General features: G+C 44.0%; 1 protein-coding gene across 3 annotated transcripts in view; it reads left to right on the top strand.

Annotated features, from left to right (window-relative positions):
* The window catches only part of LOC122786396 (RNA-binding motif, single-stranded-interacting protein 3-like), a 270,501-nt gene that overhangs the window by 218,791 nt on the left and 35,601 nt on the right, over positions 1–16,109 (top strand). For all 3 annotated transcript variants that reach the window (XM_044052679.1, XM_044052680.1, XM_044052678.1), the window contains exon 9: positions 12,964–13,070. In XM_044052679.1, coding sequence (XP_043908614.1) covers positions 12,964–13,070 — 107 coding nt within the window. The remainder of the gene's footprint in view (positions 1–12,963; positions 13,071–16,109) is intronic.

Genomic DNA, 16,109 nt, shown 5'->3' with positions numbered 1-16,109 from the left:
AGCTGTTTCTTCCCCCACCAGGCACAAGTAATAGAGGCAAAACGGAGAGTTTAAAGGCCTTAGAGAGTCCAACAACTGCCACTCTAACGATACACACCGCCGTGGGAATAAAAACAAAATAAATGAGACAGCCCTCACTTGCAGCAGAGAGGTACCTACATGTACTCTTCTTCTTATAATCTCACTTTTTACGTGTCGCTCGCTACACAACTGCAATCGAAAAAAATACTGTCTGTATTCTAAGTGTATGAAAAGTCATCAGAATCAAAGTCAAAGTGTACACAAGAAAGAAACACAATCATAAAAAAATATTCCCAGGTGTGGTCGAACAACATATTTACACTTTGTAGATTCAGCGTTGAGATGTGTTGTGCAATAAACACAGAGGAAGGGATGAAATAAACTGCTTTTATGTCTTGTTAACCTTAGCCATAGTACGCAATAAAACAGTGTTGTGCAGCGTTTGCCGTTTAGCCGAAGCATTTGTGAAGTTGTTGCCTTAATGGCCTCATTGCTGCGGGAGTCTTCCGCAGAGCAGAGATGTAGTTATGACAATGCCGCGATTCTGTTTTCCCATTCCACTTGGCCCCTGTCTTACACACAGACGCACAGATTTATGAATTACCTTGAGCTAGTCATATCTCTCTTTTAGCCCGAGACGTAATCTTGCCACAGATGCATCCAGATCAATTTTTCAGGATGTCTTATTTGTGGAGTGGAGCAGCCGGCTCGGCGTGGTGGGGGGGGTGCATCAGGGGGATGCTGTCAGGGTGTATCCAATTTCAGGCTGCAAAGCAAATGGCCTTGGAGATCAAGGATTATAGAGCAGATTTCTACGTTGGGCTGATATTGATTCGCCGTGCCCCTGGTGTTCTCCAGGTTGTACCTCGTTCATGTAAGCTTTTAAACGTTGCTGCCTTCGACTCTCCACCCCCCTTCATCAGTATGACCTTTAATCTTTGCATTTTTGCCTTTTGTTTTTATCGATAAAGTTCTGGTATATTCCTGGACGAGCAATTCACTTGTATGGGCTGGAGTTGGTTTTGTTGGATGTGTTAAAAGATCAGAATTAGTTTCTCTCTCTCTCTCTCTCTCTCTCTGCAGTCTCATAGAGGAACAATACAGGCAGTGTTTTTAATAATAGTGTTACAGAGATTTTGACAGGTTATTGTCTTTGTCTTGCACACAAAGAGCTGGGATGGCAAGATCTCACTTACTCTGCACAGTGTGATACATACATTAGAAAGACAATAACATATATATATAAAAAAACATATATATGTATGAATATAAATATGTATATATATATATATAAAATAATAAAAACATATATATGTATAAATATAAATAGATATAAATATATATATATATATATATATATATATATATATATATATATATATATATATATATATATATATACATATATATACATATACAGACTGTGTTTTTATATCCTGCATTTTTGGAAGCCCCTGAACATTACAGTTGATGCAGATAAATGTGTCTGACCACCCAGATGCTTAATTTTTCCATTTAATGTTCTTTTTGTGTGCAGCGGGAAAGAACATTAATCACAAGTTGTTGTTGTTGTTGTTGTTTTTTAATCACTTCTAATGCAGTTTGATGTGCTGTCCCGTGCTGAACAGCACTCTTGGCTCCCCTCTGTGACGGCACAGTATCCGTGGCTTTCGCCAATCCGAGGCTCAAAATTAAAAGTTTGTTGTCCCGCTATTTGGCCATCTGTTGTGCAACTTCCGCTTCTCGCCGCTGTTTTCCTTCTCTCCATCACACGTTCTTTTACACACTTTCCCTCCCTCTCTTTTTCTGCTCACACACATTGTACACCGGTGTGCAGCGTACAGCCACAGATCTCAGGCTTGGCAATTGCATTTTGGAAAAGCTGAGCGAGGGGAAAAAAGAACCGTTTCACAGTCTAACTATTAAACAATGCCGCTCCAACACACACACACACAATGGAAAGGCGGGTAAAGAGGGTTGAGAGGGGTGTAGGATCTGGTTAACTCATCAAATAGACCCATTATGTGGTAAAATCAACAGTGAAGTGTGTTAGATGTGTCCTAGCGAGGAGGCGAACAGTCCAAATCCCTTCAGTTTGCAGCGCCATTACAAACAAGAGTGGATTAGCCAGCAGCCCCCCTGCTGGGACAGTGAATAGATGAGAATGGGAAAGATGAGGGAGGCCATTTCTCCTCTGCATTGTCTAAATAACAGGCTGGGGAATTCAATAAGTACCGGCCTCATCAGACCTCATCAGCTTCCCCAATAACGCTGCACATCATGGTGGCTGGCAGGCTGGTTGCTGCTGGTGACAGATGAGAGCCAGTGTGGTGATGTGCTTGCCCCTGCAGCAGCAGCTGTTGTTGTTTAGGTCAATGTGTATAGGTGTATATAATAGTCGTCGTATTATATACACAGTATATAATAATGTGTATAATAGGTGTATATGAAGGACAGAGATAGATAGAATCATTGGACAGTATTTCTTTTGTTGGTACATATTTTCAAACACTTTTCATGAAGCAAATAAAACATCAACATAGTCATTCAAAAATATTTTTATTTTATTATATGCACTGTGTTTTTTTTTGTTATGATTCTGACCATGGGCGGGCCTTAGGAAGCTGCCTGCTGATTGGCTACTGAGTGACAGCTCAATGGACTGGAAGTAGCCACAGGCTTGGACTCGCTGTCTGCCTGGAACCTGGAATATTTGTCAGATTATAAGCGTTATAATACTTACAATTCCAAAACTTGCTCCAAAGCTTCCTAAGGCCACAGAAACAAATCAGGGAGCAGAGTGTATTTTTCAAACAATGAAATACAATATTTTTGAATGATTAAATCAATATTTTATTTGCTTCTTAAAAAGTGTTTGAAAACATTGACACAAATCTAATTCCGTAGTCCACAGCGATGCTCAGGCCCTCTTCACTGTGTACTTCTTCGGTCCGTGACGCTCCACTGATGAGAAGAGTTTCCCTCACCACGCTGCTGCTGCTGCTGCTGCTGCTGCCGCTGCTGCTGCTGCTGCTGCTGCTGCTTGTGAATCCCAGTGATATCGATGCTGTGTAGTGTGTCAATATCTCTCCCCCCTCCCACTTTACCTAGCCATGTTTCCCCAAGGGTCAGGACATGTGGAGAGAAAAAACATGGCTCTTCCACATCGATTGAGGCCCATTAACGCGGAGAGAGAAAAACAAAGCCTTTCATCACGTCTGGGATGTTTAGGCAAGGACTTACTCAAAGTTGCTCTCGAGGGGACGGGGAGGGGGGGGGGCACACTGAAGCTAGTTTAGATAATGGAGAGTTTGCTAAGTGTGCTTTCTTAAAAAAAACAAAAAGCCTTTCCCCTTTTTTTTTTGAAACAGTGGGACACAAAGGTCAGATTTAGGCCAGGATTATTTAGTTTCAAGGACTCAAATTATTATTTTCATTTTATGGCATTATCAATTTGCAGCCTGCAGGTGAGTTTAACCAAGATGTAATATTCAGATAACCTGCCAGAATAAGACATGGCACACACCTTCATCTTCCTTTTATTCATGATATTTAATTATTCATTCATTATCGGCTTGACCTTCGCATTCAAATCAAAAATAATTTCATAATTGTCAGTATTGTAGAACTGCTCTGTTATGTATAAATATATATATATATATATATATATATATATATATATATATATACATATATATATATATATATACTAGGTTAAGCCAGCAGATTCTGCAGCTACCTTGGAAAGGAGTTGATATATTCAGTGAGCTCAAAGAAGATGCCACTTTGTTGTCAGCAACTTTTTTTTGAAGGAGAGGGGAAAATTAGTGTCAATGCTGCTTGAGAACAAAGAGAATATCTAAGAAATGAATGAATTATGAGCCGGAGTGTCTGATGCGCTGCTCTCTCAGGAGGGATCTGTCTGACAAAGCACACATGAAGGGGCTAGCCATCTAAATTTGGACCTATCTCTGGTTCTTTTGTTCTTATAAAGCTGGCTTTACTGCTCGTCTGAGATAATCCTGCAGGTTCATAACCACATCTTTACCTTATTATGTGATCAGCGTTCATGAGATGACCGGAGGAATATTATTATACAAATAACTTTTGGCTCTATATCACGCACAGGAATATGATCAATGAAGGTTGTCTAATTAAAACAAAGCGACACTGTGCAGGAGTCAGCGCTTAAACGGATGCGTTTCCAAATTGTGTTTAATAACAAGCATTACGCACAACTTCATAAAATTAGCAACCCCTACTTCGCTACTGATGGAAAATGTGACACAATTAGCATCGACTACATCTGTTGTTTCAGTAAAGATAATGACTGTATATTACTGAAATGACACTAATCTGACGACAGCTATGCATGCCCAACAATTATACTCTGTATGTGTTATTATAGGCAGGAACAGGAACACAATGACAGTGACCAAAATAGCTAATTCAAGTTGGATAGATTTTTTTTTCTCTGATGAACGGTGTGTATAAAGTAAATAGTAAATATAACTATTACAGTTTTTATTGACCACGCAATTTTACAATAGTTATCCTATTGAGCTATTTGAGTATGTTAATATAACACATGATCTTAGATAAGATAAGATAAGGTAAAGTAAGGTAAGATAAGATAAGATAAGATAAGATAAGATGAGATGAGATACAATGCGATACGATATATCTTTATTCATACCCACATGTGTTACAGCAGCCAAAAATCATTAGGGAAATAATAGAAATATTGTAAGGAAATAAGAGAATAATATTAAAATTATGTGCACAAAAACTGTACACTTTCATTATTGTTATTATACAGTAATTGCACAAGGAATGAGGCAGCTTAGGTGTGGGTGTGGTCTACTGACAGGGCTGGTTGTACAGTGTGACTGCAGCAGCGAGGAGAGACCTGCAATACCTCTCCTTCACAAACCAGGGGTGCAGCAGCAGCAGCAGCAGCAGCCTGTCACTGAAGGAGCTCTTCAGTGAGGCCACAGTGTCCTGCAGCGGGTGGGACTCCTCGATTGCACCCACCACCTGCACCGAGTCAAGAGGGCATCCCAGCACAGAGCTGGCCTTCTTTATCAGCTTGTCCAGTTTCCTCCTGTCAGCAAAGGATGTTGCTGCCCCAGCAGACCACACCATAACAAGGTCCTCAAAGGACCTCTTCTTCCTCTTTCAGCTTCTCCCTTTAGGGATCACCACAGCAAATCCTCTGCCACCATCTGTCCTCCTGTCCTTCACAACGTCCATGAACCTTCTCTGTGGTCTTCCTGCCCCTCACTATCCCTCCTAACCATCTCAACCTCAGCCTCTCTCACTTTATTTCAGTGTCTTGACCAAGGACACTTGGAACACTGACCCTCTGGAGTGTAGAGTACAGACTGCTGTCTCCTTAGAGGGAAACATGGAAGAGGAACATGTAGTGCAGACCTTCCTACCTTCAGTTGTGTTTGTATAGCACGTGTGTGTGTGCGTGTGCACGTTAGTGCATGGCTGTTCTTTTGAAAGTGAAAGAGCGAAGCAAGCTGCACCTGCAGCCTCTATCAACCGGTGGAAAGCTCCTTTCAGCACAGCTTTAATTACAGTCTCTGCAGCTCTGCTCAGCCCAGACGGACTGGTCTCTGCGCAGCCAACCAAATCCTCTCACACACACACAGACGCCTTCCTCTGCCACCGAGCCGCCTGATCCCTAATCAGCCACGGTGCCACTCTCCATCGATCCTCAATCAGTTACAGTAAAGGGGACTCTATGGAACCTCCCTCGCTCGCACACCCCCCTCCACCCCCTTTCCCCCCGTATTAGTCAGGTGCCCCACTTTCATTGATCATAAATCAACTTCACCGGCAGCATTGATCGTCAATCACCCCCCGTGACATTATTGATCGGGCTGCTCCCTCAGCTACAGGCCTGCCCTCAGCCCTCGGCCCACATTGCAGCCTGGTTGTGGCATATTGATCCCCCCCAGATACAGTATTGAGGGCCCTTTATTGATAATTCATTTATTGTGCTGTAATTTCATTTTCTTTCCTGTCCATATTGTTGTTACTGGAAGCCCCCACAGTCAAAACCTAGTTAACAGACACGCAGCCTTTTGTGCGCGTTACCATGTGACACAAACTGATTTGGCTCTTCTTTTTTTTCCCCCTTTGTATTTGCAGTTTAAAGTATATTATCTGCTTCTTTAAATGCCATTGTCAGTGGGAGCCCAAAGGTTACATAACCTTTTGTACAAGAATACATTTATATGGGAAATTCTGTCAAAGGCAAGGTTCCATTTTAACATCCAGCTTCTCTTTTGAGTTATATGCAGGGCAACAGTAAAAAGAGTGTTGAAGTAAAGTAAAGTGCTGATGAGGGTGAATTTCTGTGAATATAGGATTGTCATGCAACGCTGAGGAATATTTTAAATAGTTTTGCTGTAGTGTAACAGAATGTGGAAGCAAAAAGGAAAATGAAGAACTAAAAATGTATATAACGTGGCCAACCGTGCTTGGTTTAAAGTTTCCTTGCAGCGCTCAGAAGCTGATTCATTCGGAGTCTGATGCAGCGCCACATTTAACAAGAAATATTTGCTGCAGGTCCGGTGGATGGGCAGTTCTGTTGAATTACAGCGCGCCCATCTGTATGATTCATCTCTATAGATGGGAGGTTTCACGGGTCAGTGGAGGTGTTGGCAGTGTTATAATACTCTGCTAACAGGGACAGAGCTAGCTTCACTGTCTGCCCACACACTCAGTGACACAGACAGTGGCAGCACAAGTCAAACCCCCACCGGCAAAGCAGAGCAACAGCTGCTCTTAAGATCCTCCGTTTGCCACGGGAAGCAAAGCTCCGCAGGACAGATTCCGTCCGACGCTGTCTTTCTTAGGTTAGTTTAATATGTGGTGTCTTATTTCTGTTTCTGTCTAATGAAAGTGCCTTTTCTTCCTTATCTTTAAACACATATTCCGTGTGTGTGTGTGATCTCAGAATTAGCAGTGTGGAAATCTGAGAAGATGCTCACTTACCCAGATCATAAAATATATATGCTCTAAGTAGCGCAGTTTTTTTTTCTCCTTAAAGATGATTGCTTAATCACTTCAGTAGTAAAGAAGTCATGAAGCATTTTGCATGAGTGTTATTACATCTCAAATCCCAAAACAGCAAGTCCACTTGGCTCACTGCTTGCAGAGCCGTCTGTGACGTACCGACTCGCCCGCTACACATCCTGGTGTTTTCTTAGCTGGGATTTTATTTCAAATCCACTCTGCTGCACACGGTGTCTTCAGTCCCTTGCTGTGCTCATATAATCTTTGCACCAGCCACAATGAGGACACTTGTACTGTAATAGCAACCCTTGCCAGCTGTATAAAGTGGCCACTGATACTGAGAACCTCTGCAGCAACAAAGATGTTGGCAGTGTGGGAGCAGCATGTGTGGCTTCAACATGAGAAACATCTGCCACTGCCACTTTAAAATCGCAGCTCACTACGGGAACCAGCGACACTCGGCCTCGTGAATGCGGTGAGGACTGTCTGCTTGTGTAAATGTTATTTCAATATATAGATTCAGATGTGTGAGGCGTTCGTTAGAGCTGGCACACGCACACATAGGCTAACTTCTACTCACTGGCACACCCCCATTGTTTTTAGGTATTTGTTAGCTCACCACGGCAACCACAGCATTGGGAATGGCAAGTGGAATTAGCTGATTAGGCTAAAATGAAGTTTTCATTTAACCGGTACTTCAGAGTTGAACAGCTGGAAATCCCACCGCCTGTTTGGCGCTGCATTTGCTGCTCTCCCATTTTATCGTAAGCGCAGATTATTTCAGCGCCAACGCTTTAGGACGTAATCACCTTCGCTCATTTTCCAGCTTCTGAGATAATTGTTTAAATAACCTTCACTTTTCCTGAATATTCTCTCATTTCTATTCCCTGGAATACTTCTTGGATACAACATGTCTAAGTGTTCTCGTGCTCGTACGATTGTCTGAGTCAATTTTAGCTGTCTGCTGCGGTATAGACTCAACGGTGTAGCAGACACATATGGACCTCATCTCATCCATCAGCTTTGTTTATTTGTCTGAATCAAGTCTGGGATCAGAGTCTGCTCAGCGGTGCATGAAGACACAAACGGCAAGATAGATAGACAAAGAAAGAAAGAAAGAAAGAAAGAAAGAAGGAAAGAAGGGAATAGGCAGACGGGGTAACCATGACAAAGAGAGATGAAATGAGATGGAGAGAGTGAGAGATGGATTAGCATGTCACAGACTCCCTACATAACATTAGTCTTGTTAAGTGTGCAATAGCTCATCGATCAGGCTTCCACCGCCGGTTCATCCCCGCACTTCCCTTCCTGTAATCCATAATATCATCTTCGGCCCGTGTGCTGTGCTGCAGGAGCCCTCTGTGGGAACGTCTGAGCAAAGGCTGATCAATAGCCATGGAGGACGTGTAGCGGATGCAGCGCGATGTTGACATTCTCCCCGTGTCGTCTCTCGAGCTCATCTGTACTACAGCAGGATCAGAGCTGGGGAAGCTGGACTAGCCACTGCTGCCCTCCCTGAGTCTCCCCTCTCACCCGTCCTTTTCTGTCACCGTCTCCCTATGACACTGTATCTGTCTTTCCATCCATCTCCCTGTCCTCTTTGTCTCACTCTCTGCCGCGCTCCCCTCTCAGCGCCCGCTCCATTTATCAGGCCATGTCATTGAGCCATGTGTGCCGTCCCTGTCAGCAAAACGGCTGGCAGACCGTCTTCATTTCCATGCTGAAGGATGCAAGGCCAGCATGGCAGTAGTGAGAGCTATCGACTGGAATCTGTCAAAGCGCTCCCTGTAGGAAAGCTTCTGCCGCTCTGCCTTCCCGGTTTGCAGGCCATTCTGAGCGTGTCTGTTTGACTCTGCAAATGGCTACATACAGTAAATGCTATGCGGCGGCAGCTGCGGCCGACGTCTCCTCGCATTTGTCTTTTCCACCTGTCGTGTGTTCTCTAGTGTGTTATGATCGCTCCCTGTTTTTCTTTATACTTCTCTATTTCGAGAATATGTACCTTTCCTGCGTCTGTCTGTCTTTCCGTCTCCCTCCCTCCCTCCCACTCCTCTCCCCTCTCTTTCCCATTAGACACAGCCTCTTCAGTTTGAGCAGACAGGTCAAGCTCGCTGATGGGAATCAGACAGTTGTTGATCCAATTAGAGGTCTCCTCCAGCAACATGAGAGTACAGCAGGATTCCAGTAAAATACTGTCGTCTCTCTTCCTTCCTCTTTCCCTCAACTGTTCCAAATATGTCCTTGCAGCGAAAACACTGGGCCATCCAAACAACTTTGCAGAGATGCTTAGCTCATGGAACTTCAAGCTCAAGAACCCACAGGAACCTTTAACCAGAGCTGTCATTGAGAAGTGGAAAGCTTCCTCTCACAGAAGTTCTTTTTTCAGAGTGACATATTTTGGTACAAGTGGCTGAACAGTTCCCTTTGTTCGCCCTGAAGGGCTTTGCACACCCTCGGAGTAAAGCAGGGCCATCCGAGCCCTTGTGAGAGGCGTCTTTTGTAAGTGTCTTGATAGTGAAACGCTGTCCATTTCACTGAGCGAAAACCTTATTTTTACCCAGCCCTTCTACAGCCTGAGGGTATTTCTGCATGTTTTCACCATTCACGCCAAACAGATGTACAGTCTAATTCTGAACAGCAGATGACTGTTCTGACATTGATGTATTACAATACACGTGCTTATTTGCATTCACGGATCAAGATGCTATTCAGCTGGCCCCCGTGAGACCATCCGGGGCACGTAATCTCGCTTTGTCTTCCGATATCAGAATTGAAAAGGGAATGTTGAGATCTAGCCGGCTTTTATGGTGCAGACAAAGGGCTGATTTGGCCCACACGCCGGCCCATAGGAAACAACAACAGCACAAGCAATAATTACTTATGCACAGAGCAATAATAAGAAAAAAAAACTTGCAACAAGCTTCAATTTAAATGGCCGTTGTAATTGCACTGTCTTGTTGTGGAAGTACATCTGCATGCACTTAATGGTTCATTTTACTAGCTGCTAATGTTTCTATTGATGAGCAGAAAGCCATGACTATCTGCTCGCAGCCAGATGCACAGTGTGGAGTGTTTGTGATCAAATGAGACCCAGGCGTCTTACTCTCACTGAACTGCCTGCAGTGCCGCTCTTGTCATTATGTGTATGTATGTGCTTGGTGCGTAGGCCTGTGGTCACCCTTCATTAACGCGCTTATCAGCTCCTAGAGCCACCGACATCAAAAAACAATTATGCGTCCCCACGGAGCACCTTGTTATTTGGTAGTTGTTGACCTCTGAACACCAAATACCGCTTTGTGCCTTTTTTTCCCCCGTAGTTTAGGATCATCACATGGTAGCAAATCCATTTATAAGTGAGCCTTCTTTTATTTGGAAGCGATCCCCGACAACACACACACTATGACTGAAGCCAGTGTGAAATGTTTCACTTGGAGCTTGGAGCCTGAAGATGCAGCATCAGCACGCGAGCATGCAGCATCCGCCCGTCAGTGGCCTAGTTTATTCTGGGCTGTGTCAGCGATGACGGTGTGTGTGTGTGTGGCGGAGAGGAGCAGCGTTTTTTTTAGGCTGCCAGCAGTTTGTATCGTGCGTATATGTGTTTGTGGGATTGTGTGTGTTTACAAGGGTTATGGCAGAGCTGTATCTTTGAGGCCAGTGGGTGTGTGTGTCAGTGTTACAGAGGGGTGAGTGTGGTGGTGTGAGGCTGTTGATCTTGGGCTGAAGGCTGAAAGAAATTAGCGAGCTCATTGTGGGAGTCGGGGATGCAATCAAACAGCATGTTTAGTGTCAGATACTCTACATTTCATGGATAGCTAATTATCTCAGAGAAAACAAAAAGATGTGGAAGCAGGTTTGTTGTTGCTTTTTCCTCTGCACAATCTCTTGTTTCCCCTTCCCAGCTGCATTCTCTGGGGCAGATTTTTATGGGGTTTAGTCCCATAGTAGCCCCTAAAGCCCCACAAAGTCACTCACACGTGAAATATGTTTATGCTTTACAGTGTGTGGCCCCTCAGCCACTCCGGACTCACAGACCCTATTCAGACCTGGTATTAACATCAGTTTGGAGTGATCTGATCACAGGCAGAACATGCTAACCACAGGTCTGAACACTCGCAATCTTCCGTGAATGCATCCTCACATCTGATCACGGAAACCACATCCAGTGGTGGATTAATCCATCCTCAAGAAGATTGGAGGTCGTATTTCATACTCGGTCTGATCAGGGTCATAAACAAGCACACAGCCACCATCTTATTTGCATCTCAGTAAAACAAATAATTCTCTTCGAGTGTGACAGTGTTTACAGGAGTGGCATGTCGGCAAACGCGCATACAAATCATCATGTTTGCTCATTAACACCCAAATAATTTTATTCATCTAGAGAAACCTCCCCTGCTATAAATTCATTAGGTTTCAGGTGCTTTTATTGCTCTCACTGCCTTGTCAATCCTGACAGTGTTGCTCCATTATTATGGGCCTGAGCTCGTCCTAACATCTGGGAGTCAAGATTAAACCATCAACAATTCGCTCGGTGTGTCATCTTTAGCTAGGCGTGATAAAAGGTTGCCCCATCATCTGCCCGTGCCGTCACAGCGCGGCCGTGTCACGAGCTGCCAGGCCTGTAATGTAAATGCGTTGACAGGAGAGCGGTCGGGTCCTTTCGAAGCCAGCAGGTGCAGGTGCAGCAGTGGTTCAGTGTGAAAACAAAACTCTGTTTCGGTGTGTGTACTATACTGCAGCTGGACTCTACCGCCCTCCTCCTGGGAATGAGTGTTTGATTCCCCGGCGTTACTTCTCACTCCAACGCTGTTTTCCCACTGTTTCTTCTCTTGGCCAATTCCTTTATCTCCTTGACTCTTCCTTTTCTGGTTCTCGTCTTCACTCGTGTGTTTATCCAACTCTCTCCCGTTGCCTCGCTCATTTCCACTGTGTGCTTCCAAAGAGATTCTGATCTCGCTGACTCAGACTCAAAAGAGGGACGGACACCCCGGCCAAACGAGCCACCTGTTTCTCATGAGAAAACCTCCTTTTCGGGGGTTTGGGGGTTTCTCAGTTATTTTTCTTTCACCTTCTTCTTTCATTGAACCTGTCATTCTGCAGATATCCCTCTCTCCCCACTCTCTCACGCTCACTTGCAACTCAGGTGTGAGAAAGTGCCCTTTGTGAGCCTTCATCAACCTCTTAGTGGCAATTATGCATCTCTGTTAATAAAGAGACAGCGTGGATGAAGCGTAACAGCAGTAACTGATTAAAAAAGGCTCGATCATTCCATTCAAGGTCCCACAATTTATAGCGCCCTCTATCTATATCTTGACACTGATACTGCAGTGATCACCCTTGAGGTCCTCATCCCTCATCCATGATTTTAAATATCAACGGACGGCAGTAGTAACAGAGAATGCAGCAGTTTTGCATCCACGATAGCCAAGATTCAAACATCTCAGGCCATGCAGTGAGACGCTGGTGTAAAAAAAAAAGGCATAAAGTTTCAAATAAAGCAGAAGGTGGCTGTTGAATTAAAACACAGAGGGTTGTGTGTCAGGAACAGGAATGCCTTACAGAAACAAGGCTTGGCCGACAGAGCGCTCCAACATTACCATCTCGGAGGTATTTACAAGAGTGATTACTGTGATTATTATTTCAACAATACCCTGCAATGCTCTTTCATGGACTGCCAGCTTGGGCCAGGGTACAGAGGGTCTGCCAGCATTGTTGGTCTGGGAATTTGACTTAGAGCTCCAGAGGAGGGTGGAGAGGAAGGAGGGAGGGAGGGAGGGAGAGAAACAGAGGTGCGACGGTAGAAAAAGACAAATTTGGTGCTGTTCAAAAGGTCTCCTGTCCTTCTAAGGAGGGGGTCATAAGTTACAGTCGTCCCTAACATGATTTTGTCCTCTGTTCCCCTCTCCGCAGCTCCCACAGAGCCTTTGCTGTGCAAATTTGCCGACGGAGGGCAGAAGAAACGCCAGAGCCAGAGCAAGTACCCTCAGAACGGGAGGCCGTGGCACAGAGAAGGCGAGGTAAGATGTTACGTGAGCGCAGACACTATCCTTCATCGCCGCTTCACCAAACGTTCACTCACTGAAAAGTAAATTCTGCATGGAAATAAGATCTGTCTCAGTCAGCTGAGGATTTAAAGTACACGATCAACAAACTGAGCTGATTTACAACACCAGTAAATCGTCACAAAAACGACTTGTCATCGATGACAAATTACGATATACAATTGTAATTCCAAAGTCTCTTTACATTAATATCAGGAGGTTTCAGAGACATAAGCATTTTGCATGTTTTTAGTTCCGTAGCATTTAACTCCTCCTTTGACCAGGTATTAGTGGATGTAGATCTGAATTATGATCCGTAAACCTTAGTATCCATGAGTACAAGTCAGTAATCAGTTTAACCAACTCTAGCCACTAATATTTAGTGATTCAAAAACTCACTTGCACTTCTCTCAGGTGCTATGATGAGTCTTTTTTTTCCCGACGAACTGCAGAAATGACTGCTTCTGTAACTCTGTGACCCAGTCTCAGTCGAAGCACTGCAGCACGCTCGTCCAAATTCATTTACACATAAAGAACAAAGAGCAAAAATAGAAAACATCATTGAGATTCATCCAGCAAATTTTCTCTAAGAAACACAGATATGGCTTAAACACGTGGGCGAACTCACTTAAACTCTTTTCCATGTCTGCATGATGACATTTTAAATAAGGCGTTTACCACTGAGGTAATGGTAATTACAAAAACCGGCCCCACCCTGCTCTCAAATCCCCCAGAGAAGTTGGCTACATCTGGCTTTATATAACGCATTATTGCCTGTCATTTGTATTTACTCTCAGGTATGAAGCTGCTATAAAAAAAAAGAAAGAAAGAAAGAAAAGAAAAGAAAATAGCCTCGATATCGATCATACTGCCCCCTGGATGTATCGGCGCTGTCACGTGTAATGCACCTCAAGCCAAATGCCTCACTGAACACTTAAATTCCTGCCATACATCAGAATGCTGGGAAACCTGAAATTGGATCCACTGCTATGGTAACATATTCATCAGCAACACGTGGAGACAAGGTTAAAGTTAAAGGGCTATACCTATACCAGGAAGGACACACAGAGGAGACACGAGTGCACCAGGTTGGACTATATAGAAGACACACTCGTACATAGACCGAGGCTGACAGTTGTGCTGAAACTGCAGTGTCGGGGAGACCGGGAGAGATGAAATGTTTGTCCTTCATAGAACACATGCTCTCTGCGTGTGTGTGTGCGTGTGTGTGTGTGTGTGTGCGTGGCTGAAAGAGAGTTGTAACTGCAGTCGCTGTACCTGTGTTTGTTTGTGCCTGTCCATCACATGTGCAGCAGTCCTCACGCCGATAAGCCAGCCAAGCGTGTTTAACCTAAATCACATTGTTATATTGCCTCGCCGGCCCACACGTTGACAGGGCCGGCTCTGTCAATTTGAGGTAAAATGGGATGGCTGCGTGTGTGCTAGGCTGTGAGGACACATTTTGATTCAAACCTATCTTTGTGAGGACATTTTGACAGGGGGGGAGGGGGTTGAGACTGGGTTTCTAGGGTTAGGGTTAAAGCCATTTAGTTGTGATGTTAAGGTAAGGCCGAGGCTCACTCTTCAGCATTCACATCCTTTGTGTTAAAGAGAGTACGGACATGTTGTCTTTATCCTGCAGCATGAAACAACTGCTCACCACGTCAAACCAATTTCCTGTGCAATTAGTTTAACCGGCAGTGTGATGTCTGCCTTCTATACTGTCTGGAAGTCACGCTGAGCAGAAGGTCAGGGCGGGTTGTTATTGGAACTCATGAGATCCACATGTGTGTCCCGTTGTCGTTCAGTGTTAAAATGAAGCGTCCCCGTCTTGGTCCACGCCTTGAATTGCAGCAGTAGATTTTTGCTCCAAAATGCAAAGATGCACATTTACACCACGTTTGTGTGCATTTTGCAACTTTGCACATTTCCCTCGGCTGCATAAATGTGCAGAGACAAGAAAACAAAAAAACACACAAGCTCACTCTCACACACACACACGATGCAGCTCATGTACAGCTCATGTTAAACATGCATGGGATGCTTGGCACAAACAAATGCAGATAAAAACACACGTGTATATATCTCACTTGTATCTGTTGTCTCACTGAGATAGATGCCTCCTCTCTTTCCCCTCATGACGCTCATGCAGTGTTTCACATTACACTGCATTAAGGGATGAGCTATAGGACTGAGAGGCCAAGGTTTAAGTGCCTGGGTTCAAGGCAGTGTGTGTGAGACTGTGTACATCAACAGCAGAACCCTTGTCCAGTGTGTACCAATCTATTGTGGAATGTCTTGCTGTCCCTGAAAGGGCTGCTGGGAGATTTAGACCTCCAGAATAAAAGGTGTTAGCTCTTCAGAACACAATAGATGTTTGAAATGCAGCCAGACCATACCTGTTTATGGTATTGCATTATAAAATATAACAGTGTTTCTTTAGTGCCTACTGCAATGCTAATAGCACTGACATCCAGGTGTTACACTGCACATACACATACATAACAATCCCACCAGCTGTTTTATTTATATAAACATTGGGCCTATTTGGTTCATTTTCGTGTGAACGTGAAAGTGTGTCTGCTCTAGAGCAGCAGCAGAGAACTATCACCTGATGACAGGAAATGACAAGGCAAACAAATGGGCCATAAAAAACATTATATACAGTATGTTAAATATCCACCGACAATCCATGCTTGGTTATGGTCATTTTATAAATAACTTATTTCTATATGTATATATATATATATAGCCTGAGGCTCAGGCATTAAATTGTCTAGATTAGGGGTGTCAAACATACGGCCCGCAGGCCAGAACCAGCCCACGCAAGGGTCCAATCCGGCCCGCAGGATGAATTAAAAGTTAAAATTTCCCATTATGATGGGAAAGATTTCACATTATGTCTGCCCATAATGTGAAAAACTATTATTTGTCAGTATCAGATACCTGTGACTAAATGTGTTGAGCCTTTGTAGATCCACTGTGATCTGTAAGTTGTGTAAATGGTCAGCTTTT

The sequence above is a fragment of the Solea senegalensis genome, linkage group LG20 (assembly GCF_019176455.1).
Source record: "Solea senegalensis isolate Sse05_10M linkage group LG20, IFAPA_SoseM_1, whole genome shotgun sequence".
Classification (NCBI taxonomy): Eukaryota; Metazoa; Chordata; class Actinopteri; order Pleuronectiformes; family Soleidae; genus Solea; species Solea senegalensis.
The sequence above is the reverse complement of the archived record's forward strand: the minus strand, read 5'-3'. Positions and strand labels throughout refer to the sequence as shown.